The sequence below is a fragment of the Mytilus californianus genome, unplaced genomic scaffold, assembly GCF_021869535.1.
Source record: "Mytilus californianus isolate M0D057914Y unplaced genomic scaffold, xbMytCali1.0.p SCAF_9, whole genome shotgun sequence".
NCBI classification, from domain to species: Eukaryota; Metazoa; Mollusca; class Bivalvia; order Mytilida; family Mytilidae; genus Mytilus; species Mytilus californianus.
This window is the reverse complement of record NW_026262745.1, coordinates 2287561-2301992: the sequence shown is the minus strand read 5'-3', so window position 1 is coordinate 2301992 and position 14432 is coordinate 2287561. Positions and strand designations below refer to the sequence as shown.

The window sequence follows — 14432 nt, the reverse complement described above, 5'->3', positions numbered from 1 at the left end:
ATTTATTTCTTGATATTTTATGCATGAAAAATTAAGTAAGGGGATGAAATTACATGTTAAAAAAATTTGGGTGCTGCATCTTTATGTTAAGTTGTGATTTGGTCCAGTTAAAAAAGGTCAAAAATTAGAATGTCTGAAGCTGTCAAACTGAATTTTAGCCCCCCCTTAACACAGAATTGTCAATATTTTGAGTTAGAGCTGGTAGAAGTTTCTATAATTTTGATATTATTTGTACCAATAGTAGTACACTACACTGTAAAAATCTTTTTAAGATAGAGCAGGTGCGATTTTTTTAATTTGAATTTAATGTCTAAAAGAAATGCACTACGAAATAACTGTGTTTTCGGGCCAAATTATATCAAAGGCTTATATACCTGAATTTTGAAATGTAGTTCTATATATTTTGTCTGTTTTTGTGATGTAATGAAAAAAGAAAGATAGATGAGTTGAAGCTAATCAAACCAAAAAGCTATAAACCGAATCTTGTCAATTTTTTTTTTCAGAGCATGATTGACGTTTAATGAATTATTCAACGGTACATGATCACTTAATTACTGTAAGATAAGATATATAATTGTAAATGTAGTCCCTGACCTATACATAGTAAACTCTGACACAATTCACTAACATACAAGAAAAGGGGTGTACAAAATCTTACAAAGATGCTTGATTTTAATTTCATTTCTAAAATATTATTCCTTCTATCTTTACTGGTACCGATATTTGGACAAGTAACACGACCAGGAGTGTGTCCGAATGTTCGTACACAGCCTGGCTTTGATTTAAACAGGGTAAGTGAATTTTTAAAATATATATTTTCTCTTCGACTTGTTTTCCTAACTTTATATATAAGGATATATGATATGATTATAAATATTAGAAGATGTGGTATGATTGCCAATGAAACAACTCTCCACCATAGACCAAATCACATAGAAGTTAACAACTACGTGTATATGTCACCGTACGGCCTTCAACAATGAGCGTATAACTATAAAATACCCCGAAATGAAAAATGAAAAGTCGAAATTTTGACTTTTTGAAATCTTGATATATCGACTTTTTTAAAACTCGATATATCGACTTTTTTAAAACTCGAAATCTCGATTTTTTTAAAACTCAAAATTCTAACTTTTTAAAACTCCAAATTTCGAATTTTGCTCAGTATTTATACGTTTGAGATTATCACATTCACAGTCATTTACATCAGCAAGCGGAGAACCATATACATCATAAACTTGATAAGCATATTTTAATAAACTAAACCATTTTAAAGAGGTTATTTTAGATAAAAAATCTTTATTTTATGGAAAAATAAATGAAATATGACACATACAAATGTCTATTTCAAGCCTGGACTTCAGATATGTGTATCAAGACAAACCCGTTATTCCGACACACCTATATTACGCCATACTTTTATTCAACAGTCTAGTAATATAAATAAAGACAAGGGTTAATAGTCACAAGAAAGCCAACTTGTAGAGTTTAATCAATGTTCCAGAAAAAAAAAACTACATTTAAAATTCCAAAACTAGAAAACTGAGCAGCTCATGAGTCATCCTGAATATGCATGGCATATTTGCCACTTGATTTACCATTGTTTAAACAATGCAAAGTCAGTGACATGCTTTTGGGAAACCAAACAGGCCTTTAAAACCAACCATAAAACATGGGATGCTAAATGTCCTCAGACCTGACGATCCTATGGCAGTGTTGTGGAAACTAAAACATGGAATATGGGAAAACAACAATTTTTTTCTGTCAACATGCATGTTCTTTCCGAATGAAACTCTTCAATATTAAATGCTAATCCATATCATAATTTAAGAACAAAACCAATTTCTGAATATAAAATTCCAAAATGTGTGGATGACGCTTTTAATAATTTGCGTCCATGTCTACTCCTTCCAAAATTGTAACAACTGTGTTTGAATACTCTAACATCAAAGTCTAAATACTTTAAAAAAGTAGAAATTTAGATATTTCAAAAGTCAAAATTTTAACTTTAAAATAAAAATTTCGAGATTTTAAAAAATGAAATATTGAGTTTAAAGTCGAAATTTCGAGTTTAAAAAAAGTCGAAATTTTGAGTAAAAAAAGTCGAAATTACAAGATTTTAGAAAGTCAAAATTTCAAGTTAAAGTCAAAATTTCGAGATTTGAAAAGTTAAGATTTCGAGTTAAATTAAAAATGTCAAGTTAAAATCAAAATTTCGAGATTTGAAAAGCTAAAATTTCGAGTTAAAGTCAAAATTTTAAGATTTGAAATGTCAAAATTTCGACTTTGAAAAAAAAGTCCAGTGACAATTGTATTTTTACTATGTCCCTAATACGCTTCCGTAGAAAACTGACGGCGTAATTTATGTACAAAAAAATAAACTAAAAACAAATATGATAAACAGCAACAAACGACAAATACTGAAATAAAGACTTGGAAAAATATAAAACGATTCAATTTAGAAAACATACGGCCTTAATTATAACAACACAATTTACGAAAAACAAAAATGACAGACATGAACCAACGAAAAACCACTGAACTACAGGCTCATGACTTGGGACAGGCACATAGAGAATGTTGCGGGGTTAAATATGTTCGAAGGCGCCTACCCTCCACTAACAAGGGACAGTAATATTACGGCAAGACACAAGAAGAAACTATAAAACAATAAACGAAAAACAAATTTGATAGACATGAACCAACGTCAACCATTCAATTACAGGTTTCTGACTTGGAACAGGCACATTTATATACATATAGAATATGGCGGGGTTAAACATGTTTACTGGAGCCAAACCCTCCTCCTGATGTAACAATACAACATAATATGAACAAACTACAACATGTATGACAATTAGTTGGGATTTAATCTATTGATAATGAAATCATACCGATAAAAACAAATTTGAATTTTCAGTGGTTGTCGTTTGTTGCTATATATCATATATATTTTTCGTTCATTATTTTGTACATAAATCAGGCCATCAGTTTTCTCGTTTGAATTGTTTTACACGTGTCATTTCGGGGCCTTTTATATTTATGATATTGCGCTTTTAGCCTTTAATTTAAATTTTTACCACTATTACTAAATGGGAAATATATATACAAATAAAAAAATACAGGTATCTAAAAATAAAATAACAATCAGTACATATGCAATATCCAATGTATTTAGTGTAAAGACGTTATTAACAGTTAGAGAAATGCATGACCTTGCTCAATGCCAACATATATGTATCGAGAGATTGTAGAACCGTGAATGTACGTATTTGTATGAAAATAATATTTAGTTTTGTTTTAGATTATTGATAATAAAGTCAATATTTAAACCGATAAAACAATTTTCAAAGATCTAAAAACAGTGGTGAATTGGTAACCTTTAAGACAAAGTGTCTTTAAAGGATCGAGAAGTTTACCCGGATCGTATCTAAGTTTACTGGCTCGATAAATAACATCACCGTAAAAATAGGTTTGTCTATCCTATTTGTAATAAGTTTTCTTTAGGTACAGCCTAACTTCCAAACCAAGTTTGTGTATTTATGAAAGAATCTAGTAAAGGTTTAAATTAATTTGTGGAAATAAAATCCTTGACTTAATAATTTACCAGTGATAGAAAGATTACATTCATTGAAATCGTAAAAAACCACTACAAACATGGGCATAGCGAACGAGTTTGGATACATAAACACCGCAAGATGGTGTCAAAGGAACAACACCGTCCAAAAAAGGAAAATTAACAATAGGAAACGAAAAATTGTCTCGCTTGTCGTGAAATTTTGTGTAAAGTTTCCCGTGAAAAAGTGATATATCTAAATCTCGGAAAGGACAGTTATCGCTTTTTATATTTTATTTATTTATTGATAGTTCCTTTTGGTAAATTTCGGCAGTATATATTTAGTAAATTCTTGATTATTTTACGCAAAAGTATCATCAAGATAACGGTAAGTGTTGTTGAATTTGTCAATTAAATGGAATTTAGACGGGTCTTTACTGATTTTTCCAATGATACAACTATCCACAAGAATCCAAATAACGTGGGTGTGAGAAACTATTGGTCATCGTACGACCTTCAAAAATGAGCAACACATACACCGTATATTCAGTTATAAAAGGCCCCGACTTGACAAAAAGAAGATACAATTAAAACGATAAAACCAACGGTCAGATTTATGAAAAAAAAACAATAAACGAAAAACAAATACGACAAACAGCAACCGAAGACAACCACTGTATTACATGTAACTGGTTATGAACAGCGCATGAAGAATGGGGAGGGGTTAGATATGCCTATGTAAAACTCAGTTGCAAGTGACATCAGATTGCCACGAAGCACCAAAACAACTAACATAAAGAACAAAGCTAAGAATACTTGCAATAATAAGCCAACAACAATTATTATAAATAAATCATTTTCTCGTAGACTAAGTTTCGTTCAGTACACATCCAACTGATTTAGTGTACAGACGTCATACACATGAAATGTTTACAGTGATACAATAGAAAAACAAAAGGATTTGGGTATATATCCATTCATGACACAAAATCAGTACAATGTATGAATAAGAAACGGCTTTTATTTTCACATAAAAAAAAACATTCAATATAGTACTAGTGTGGTTGTACAGAATGAAAATTTGAACACAAGTGGTTAGAGGTAAAAAACACAATTGTCAAATTTTCTCTTTTGCCAGAGAAGGTAACACACTCTTTATTTCAGGTTTTGATAAACAATTGTCGTTTTAAAGCTCAAGTATCTACGTATTATACCTTATATTATATTTAAACACTCAATGACATTTGTTTATTTGAAGTACATTAGCAATTCCAAACAAATCTTTAAATTAAGGAGTTTTCACGAACTGTTTCCTCGCCTTGAAGAGAATATACATGTACATGTATGTTGTTAGATGAAACAATGAAAATGTTCATATAAACTTCGTCTTTATATTTTACACTCAAGAGCTTTTCCGAAATGATTTTGAGAGTGAGAGGTTTAGCTAGCTATAAAAACAGGTTTAATCCACCATTTTCTACATAAGGAAATGCCTGTACAAAGTCAGGAATATGGCAGTTGTTTTCCATTCGTTAGATGTGTTTGAGCTTTTGATTATGCCATTTTATAAAGGACTTTCCGTTTTGAATTTTCCTTGGAATTCTGTATTTCTGTTATTTTACTTCTTGCCTATATATTTTAAAGCACATTTCAATATTTTCAAAATGTGTTGTTAAGATTTACATGTGTACGTGTATCCTTTACATTACAAATAAGGAGCTGTAGCAAGAAAGAGAGTGTGACTGTCAATGAGACATATATACACACATACAATAAGAAGGGCTTAAATGATAGATACACCATACAATAATAAGGGCTAAAATGATAGATACACCATACAATAATAAGGGCTAAAATGATAGATACACCATACAATAATCAGGGCTAATATGATAGATACACCATACAATAAGAACGGCTACAATGATAGATACACCATACAATAAGAACGGCTACAATGATAGATACACCATACAATAAGAACGGCTAAAATGATAGATACGCCATACAATAATAAGGGCTGAAATGATAGATACACCATACAATAATCAGGGCTAATATGATAGATACACCATACAATAAGAACGGCTAAAATGATAGATACACCATACAATAAGAACGGCTAAAATGAAAGATACACCATACAATAATCAGGGCTAATATGATAGATACACCATACAATAATAATGGCTAAAATGATAGATACACCATACAATAATAACTGCTAAAATGATAGATAAACCATACAATAATAAGGGTTAAAATGAGGAGGTGGTTTTGACCTGAAATTCGCATACATCGCCATATTTTCCTAACAATATTTTCTAGAATATATTGTAAAACAACTCTGTATTTTTTGTACATGATTCCAATTTTTTCATCTAGATTTTCTATTTATGACATTATTTGTCAATTAGTATAAGTTAAAGTAAAAAAAACCAAAATAAATGTTCCGGACCATATGAGTATTTGGACCATACGCGTATTGTCCTGTTTATCATTAAGAGTTTTTTAAATTAAATCTGGACTCATTTTTTTTATATGTTGATTTATTGTTTTCCTCAAAAGCACTCGGGGCATTGAACCCTTTTTTTTTATTTCGTTTTGGTGTTTAAATTTGTTTTTAGTTAGTTTAAAATTTCTTAAATATTTCAAATTAGTTTTAGTTAAGTAATGTGTCCCTGCTCCTATACATACGATCTTACAATAACAGTAGATGATACTTGCTGTCCCTCTATTCTTACGTGGAAAATAAGATTATAGGTGCATCACGTATTTCTTACTGATATTGTAATTCAATTCAATATTTTATTTAAGTACCATCTCTCAATACTATATAATACAATATTATATTGTAATATCGTATAAATAGTGACAAAAACATAACAATGAAGGGAAAGTAATTTGAATTTAGAAGAAAAAAAAATCTAAACACCGGGGAAAAGATTCATGCCCAAAAAGCCTGTGAAAGCACTAACAAAAGAACAGGTTGACATGATAGATATGATTTAAATTGACGCTACGAATGCAAGATAAATGATACACTATGATTCAGACAATATGTCAAAGAAATCAGATTTCAGTTAGTAACTTGTAACGATTTTGATTTGGTAAATAAACTGTGTGTTCCTACGAAGGAAGTTAGAATTAATTTGAAAAATACCTATATGGTCTAAATACTCATATGGTCCTGCCCGTTAATAACCAAACGAGTATATACTCATATGGTCCCGAACATAAACATTAAAAAATGGTTCAATTGCCAATAGTACAATAAGTTAGCCAGGACGAAAACATAAACAGCTTTGTATGACTTTCTCTACAACCACACCCAATTGTTAAGTATTTACAAATAAGGGGCATGTTTATTTTATAGTATCTCGGACAGTGGTACGAAAGTGAGAAGTTTTTCTTCATTCCGGAAATTGGACTGAAGTGCAACTCTGCACTTTACACTCTAAACAGAAATGGGGCTGTGGGTGTTGTTAATTCAGGCATAGAAATAAGGTACGTCTGACGCTTTACAGTCTAAACAAAAATGGGGATTTGAATGCTGTTAATTCGGGCATGGAAACAAGGTACGTCTGACTCTTTACACTCTAAACAAAAATGGGGCTGTGAATGCTGTAAATTCAGGCATAGAAGCAAAGTAGTCTGACTCTTTACAGTCTAAACAGAAATGGGACTGTGAATGCTGTTAATTCAGGAATAGAAGCAAGGTACGTCTGACTCTTTACACTTTAAACAGAAATGGGACTGTGAATGCTGTTAACTCAGGCATAGAAACAAGGTACGTCTGACTCTTTACACTCTAAACAGAAATGGGACCTGTGAATGCTGTTAATACAGACATAGAAACAAGGTACGTCTGACTCTTTACAATCTAAACAGAAATGGGGGGTGTGATTGAATGCTGTTAATACAGGCATAGAAACAAGGTTCGTCTGACTCTTTATAGTCTAAACAGAAATGGGGCTGTGAATGCTGTTAATACAGACATAGAAACAAGGTACGTCTGACTCTTTACAATCTAAACAGAAATGGGGGGTGTGATTGAATGCTGTTAATACAGGCATAGAAACAAGGTACGTCTGACTCTTTACAATCTAAACAGAAATGGGGGGTGTGATTGAATGCTGTTAATACAGGCATAGAAACAAGGTACACCGACTCTTTATTCTCTAAACAGAAATGGGACTGTGAATGCTGTTAATACAGGCATAGAAACAAGGTACCACTGACTCTTTACAGTCTAAACAGAAATGGGGCTGTGAATGCTGTTAATTCAGGCATAGAAATAAGGTACGTCTGACTCTTTACAATCTAAACAGAAATGGGGATGTGAATGCTGTTAATTCAGGCATAGAAACAAGGTACGTCTGACTCTTTATAGTCTAAACAGAAATGGGGCTGTGAATGCTGTTAATACAGACATAGAAACAAGGTACGTCTGACTCTTTACAATCCAAACAGAAATGGGGCTGTGCTTGAATGCTGTTAGTTCAGGCATAGACACAAGGTACGTCTGACTCATTGTAATAGATAACCATTCAACGTTTAATTATGTTTATTGCAAAAAACAGAAGAATGCTCTAAAAAAACACAAGAAACTTATAATTAAGTAGCATACGTAAGAGTTAATCAATTTTCCGGAAAACAAATCTTAAAATGATATAGTTTCAAGATTCAAACATCTTGTCAAATTACGAATGGTTAATACAATGCTTTTGAGCATATTGTGATTTAATGGTAGACTTGGATTTTTTTTATTTTGGTAATCTAGCTCATTAGGTATATCTGCACGCTTGGCTTTCATATTTTTGATTTCAGTGAATTCATTCTGTGCGCTGGTTTCGTGCCCAATAGGATATATATCATTATATAAAAGTGTTATCTATACATCAAAATAATACAAGGCATCGCCACATCAAAATAATACAAGACATCGCCACATCAAAATAGTACAAGACATCGCCACATTTTCATCAATGAAATTTTAAAATTTGTATTTGATATGAAATAATGAATAACTTAAAGCAATACTTAACCCTTTTACAATGTAATTTTGAAACATACTACATGTACTTCTAATTCTACTAAACTGTTCTGTACTTAAAGCGATTGTAGTTTTCTTGTCGTTTATAAGTGTAATATCGCTTCATACGTTTGGGTCCTCTTTTGAGTCTACCAGTCGTTAATAGCAAAGTAAACTTACAATTTGAATTTCGAATTGGAAATGCTCTATAGTTAAAATATTGAGTACTTTTTTCAGTACCGGACAGGTACGTTCGATTGATGGAACAGCTATTAGTACCAGTGCCTTAGAACCAGGAAGACTTGTTGTTCAGTTTACTCCGTGTAAGTATAGATAAACGGAAGGAAGCTTTGAAGCTGAAAAAATAACTTAGTGTTCTCAAAAGACTGTCAGTCATTTATTACAAATAAGTGACGTTAGTGAGATAATACATATACATGTAACTGTTTCCTTGCCTATGCAAAGGAGTAAATTCACCAGAGAAGTGGCAATGTATATATCACATATTGTGTGACTGTATGTCAAGTAACATTTTTATACTTTGCGGTACAATTGAACCATGGTTGAAAAATGTATACAGTTATACCGCCCCATACCAATTTACAATGTACAACATGCACTGTAGAACCCAAGATTTGGAGAATTAAGAAACACAGCATCCGACTAACAAAATCTATACATGTATTTATATAAGGGTAAAATGACCGAGTTATCTCTGACTCTTGACAAAGTGCTTCCTTTTATGTCTCAACGGTTTAAGTTCGCATCCCGCTAACAAAACTATGAAAATAATTTCATATACTTGTACTAGTATTTAAATGCCACTAATGTAGACTAAGATTCCTGATATATTATGTGATGTGATATTTTAGTATGCCCCCACAACTGAAAGTTGGGGGGCATATTGTTTTACCCCTGTCCGTCTGTCCGTCCGTCTGTCCGTCCGTCCGTCCCATTATTGGTATATAGTTATTCCAGATAACTCATCCTACAGTTTGAATGCTAGGAAGTTTTCACTTTGCTGGCTGTTTGTACATATATTGAAGGTGTGCATGTGGTCAGGGTTTTGATTTTTATTAGTATTTGCTCTTTTAAGAGATGGCTGAACTTTGTAATTTTTTGGAGTATTTACTTGCATAAGAGGTGCATAGCGTTTCCGGATAACTCCTCCTACAGTTTGAATGCAAGGACATTTTCACTTTGCTGGCTGCTTCTGTTTGTTCATATATTGAAGGTGTGCATGTGGTCAGGGTTTTGAATTTTTATTAATATTTGCTCTATTGGGAGATAGTTGAACTTGTCATTTTTGGAGTATATACTAGCATAAGAGGTGCATAAGCGTTTCCAGATAACTCCTCCTACAGTTTGAATGCTAGGAAGTTCCACTTTGCTGGCAGTTTGTACATACATTGAAGATGTGCATGTGGTCTGGGTTTTGATTTTTATTGTTATTTGCTCTTTTGGGAGATAGTTGAACTTTGTCATTTTTGGAGTATATACTTGCATAAGAGGTGCATAGCGTTTCCAGATAACTCCTCCTACAGTTTGAATGCTAGGAAACTTTTACTTTGCTGGCTGTATAGACACATATGGAAGGTGTGCATGTAGTCAGAGTTTTAATTTTTTTGATATTTTCTCTTTTGGGAGATAGTTGAACTTTGTCAATTTTGGAGTATATACTCGCATAAGAGGTGCATAGCGTTTCCTGTTCAACTCATCCTACAGTGAACCATAGACCTATGTGCTCCCATGCTCAACTTTGTGTATTTTAAAATAACACTTTGCATCTGCGGGGCATCATTTGTGTCTTCTAGACACAATAATATCTCAAAGAAAGTCCTACAATTGCGGGGGCATTACTTTGTCCAGTGTAAATTATACAATCATTCATGTTATGGAGTATACGTTTTTAAAGTCTACGGGCTTTCCTGTTATAGAGTATTTGATGCATACGGGCTTTCATGTTATGGAGTATTTGATGTATACAAGCTTTCATGGATGACTTAGATTTGTTTTATCAATTTTTTTGAATAACATGAGTATGTCAAAATGGGATTATTATAATTTATTTGTTTGTTTTGCCTACAATGTAATTAATTATTTTACATTAAGTTACACCACCAGGACAGTATTGGGTTTTAGACACTGATTACGTAAACTATTCCGTGGTATACTCCTGCAGACAACAAGGCCTTCAAAAGATAGGTAAATATAGTTTAGAAATACAGAACAATTTACGATTACAAACATCATCAATTAGTTAAGAAATTTTAAACAGATTGATATATGGATTGGTGTTTAACGTCCATCGACAAATATTACACGCATATCAAGACAAGAGCATATAAATGTGATGTGAATATGAACCCTCCTTTGTGCAAGCTCGACATACTGAGTCGAATTTTAAACGTGCTAGCTATATAGTTCATTTAGAGCTAATTTCCTAATGCTTGTTGAGTAAGACTTTGGTTGGCTTGCTTGCTTTGTTTGTATAAACGTTTGCTCAAACATTGTAATCAAGATCGACATCTGCAAACAATATAGATAGGCATAGTCAAACCTACATATATTATATTTAAATTTGATTGGACGTTATCCCAATTACAATTGTACAATATACCAACAAAACAATTAATGTTAATTCCCTTCTCTACGTTAATTTGTTAAAATCTGTGTTTTGATTTTATTAATGAGAACCACACCAGAAAAATACGAAGAGCTCGTAAAATATTGATGTGATTTTTATACAAAAACATTAGATTAGAAGAAATAACATACAGGTCTATCAGACAAGTTCAAGCCGTACTATGTAAAACTGTGAATTCAACTGACACCAAAGGACAAGTATGCGCTCAAATGACTATTTGTGGTATATTAAAACGAACACGTGATACAAAATTCGATGTCGCGATACAGGTTTCTGGGAAAAAAAATCATTTAATACGCAATGATTCTTGTATAAAAAATAACCACACATAAATGGCACAAACCAATGTTAAAGTATGAATAAAAGGAGATGTGGGTGTGATTTCTTTCTAAATCTTTATCAGTTGAAGCATTTACATAATTTATGTTCAAATTTATCTTTTTTCCAGAAAATGCTTTTATTCTAACAAGACAAAGGTCAGGCTTGACTGCTGGCATACGAATTCAATTGTATAGTAAGTTGTTGGCATCGGGTATTAGCGCATTTGATTTTATACCAACCGACCAGACAGGTTGTCCAGTGCTGCCACCGTTCCAACCGCCGCCGGTTATTATACCTGGCATGCAGATTATACCGCCAGTGACTGAGTTATTTGTGTAATCTCTTGTTAGATTCATCTCTGTTAAACAAGGGAGGAAAAGAAACTATAGACAGAGAGTTTATTAAATGAATCTTCTTTTGTAAAAGGTGTTCAAGTTTATAATAAATATTGACTTATTCTAAGTACGAGAAACGTTACAGTTTACGTTTTTGTCGAAAAAAACAAAACATCAAATGGGCCATACTTATATGCGACTGTCATACAAGTGAGAGGTTTAGCTAGCTAAAACACCAGGCTTATTCCACCATTTTCTACATAAGGAAATGCCTGTACCAAGTCAGGAATATGACAGTTGTTTTCCATTCGTTTGATGTGTTTGAGCTTTTGATTTTGCCATTTGATAAGGGACTTTCCGTTTTGAATTTTCCTTGGAGTTGGATATTTTTGTTATTTTACTTTTTAATCAAAATTTTGAATTATATATCATAACTATTTATCTTAACGACACCGATGTAAGTTTGTCTGCAAAACAATTATGTATATTATTTAGAAACTTTACACAAAAATTTGATTGAATCATGACTGCATAACCAGCACCGTGCCCATAATGAAAAGTAAGACATAGTTGTTTTAAAAAACAAATTCCTCCACTTTTTCAGTCAGAAAGATATTTTATAATGCTTATATAACAATATTATCACCGGAGTATATATAAAAATTTTAAGTATCGAGAAGTACATTTAAAACAGCAATAGTTCGTAACAAAATACAATTATATACACACAAATGCACCCCATATGCAACCCAAAAGACATAATTCAATACGCGGTTGATTTCACACAAAAATAAATCGATGTATAGATATAAAAAGATGTGGTATGAGTGCCAATGAGACAACTCTCCATCCAAGGCACAATTTGTTAAAGTAAACCATTATAGGTCAAAGTACGGCCTTCAACACGGAGCCTTGGCTCACACCGAACAGCAAGCTATAAAGGGCCCCAAAAATGACTAGTGTAAAACCATTCAAACAGGAAAACCAACGGTCTAATCTATACAAAAAACGAGAAACGAGAAACACTTATGAACCACATCAACAAACGACAACCACTGAACATCAGGTTCCTGACTTAGGACAGGTGCAAACAAATGCAGCGGGTTTAAACGTTTTAATAGGCACCAACCTTCACCTTACCTGAAACAGTAGTGTAACATCACAACAAAGAAAGACACACTATAAAATATCAATTGCAATGGCTTAACTCAATCAAAAGACATATTAATAAAAACAAGTGAACATACACTAAACGAATAAATTTGATATATGACACAATATAAATACAAAATTAATAAAACAAGGGGGTTAGATGTAAAACAATATCAGAAAGACAGCCATAACTTTGGACAAAATGCCGCCAAATAAAATAACGTACACAGGTAAATAAAAATAATTTTGTTGTAAGGTATACATGCAGTACGAAAATAATGTTTACAAAATAAATAATTTTGTTGTTCCTAGTACGAGAACAAAAGTGAAAATTTATCGTCATACTAAACACTAATGAAAAGTGGTATATATTAAAATAGTGAGACGAGATATAACACTAAATAAGTAAACATTAAATAACAAAAATACATTACAAATTGTGTCAACAGGTCAAATTAACACGAAAGTACGATTTGAGAGTACTCGCAGTTACTGAAAGCTAGTTAAAAGCCAAAAACAATTAATAATAAAAAAAATCATGCATCAGAGACTAAAATCAACTTAAACACATTCCAGGGATTTAGAGTTTTAACGTCATGGACAATTAAAGAAGACATGACTTGTGCAATGCCAAAATAAAAGTATCGACAGACAGCAGGATAGTTAGGAGTTAACCTGTTAATACATATGTATAATGTTATATATAAATAGAGTAATCTCTATATAGAAAAAAAACGTGGATGTGTATTTATACATCCCAAAAACCGTTTGAAAAGACTACAAATTTAGTTATGTTTTAATTTGCTGATGACAAAATCGATGTTAGTGCCAATGTAAACTATATTCAAAGATCTAATTACAACATTGGTAAGATAACCTTTACTAATAAGTTTGTTTAAAGGTTCGATGAGTTTACACGAATCACATAGTGATATCCGCGCTTTTAGTACAATATTACCGTAAAATTTAGGATGTGAAATACCGTTTTTAATAAGTTTTCTAATAAGGTACAGCCACATTTACTAATCAAATCTTTGTATCTATGAAAGAATTTAGAAAAAGTTTTTAAGTAATTTTTGGTAACGAAATCCCTGATTTAATAATTTACCAGTGATGCATTGATTACGTTCGTTAAAATCACTAAACACACAGGCATAACGAACGAGTTGGAATATATAAACACCGTATGATGGAGCCAAAGGAACATCGCCTTAAAAGGAAAATTAACAATAGGGAATGAAAAATCGTCGCTTTTGTCGTAAATTTTAGTTTGGAGTTTTCCTGTCTAAATCTAGAAAAGGATAACTACTGTTGTTTATGTTAGATTTATTTAAAGTAAGTTCCTTTGGGTAAACTTTGGTAGTATATTAGAGAACTCTGGATTAT

At 32.1% G+C, this 14432-nt stretch overlaps 1 protein-coding gene across 1 annotated transcript; it reads left to right on the top strand.

Annotated features, from left to right (window-relative positions):
• Positions 1–662: 662 nt before the first annotated feature.
• On the top strand, positions 663–10855 carry LOC127715746 (apolipoprotein D-like). Its single transcript, XM_052221898.1, has 4 exons — positions 663–791; positions 4215–4279; positions 8829–8914; positions 10704–10855. The coding sequence occupies exons 1-4, from the start codon at positions 663–665 to the stop codon at positions 10853–10855; spliced, it is 432 nt and encodes a 143-aa protein (XP_052077858.1).
• The last annotated feature ends 3577 nt before the right edge of the window (positions 10856–14432 follow it).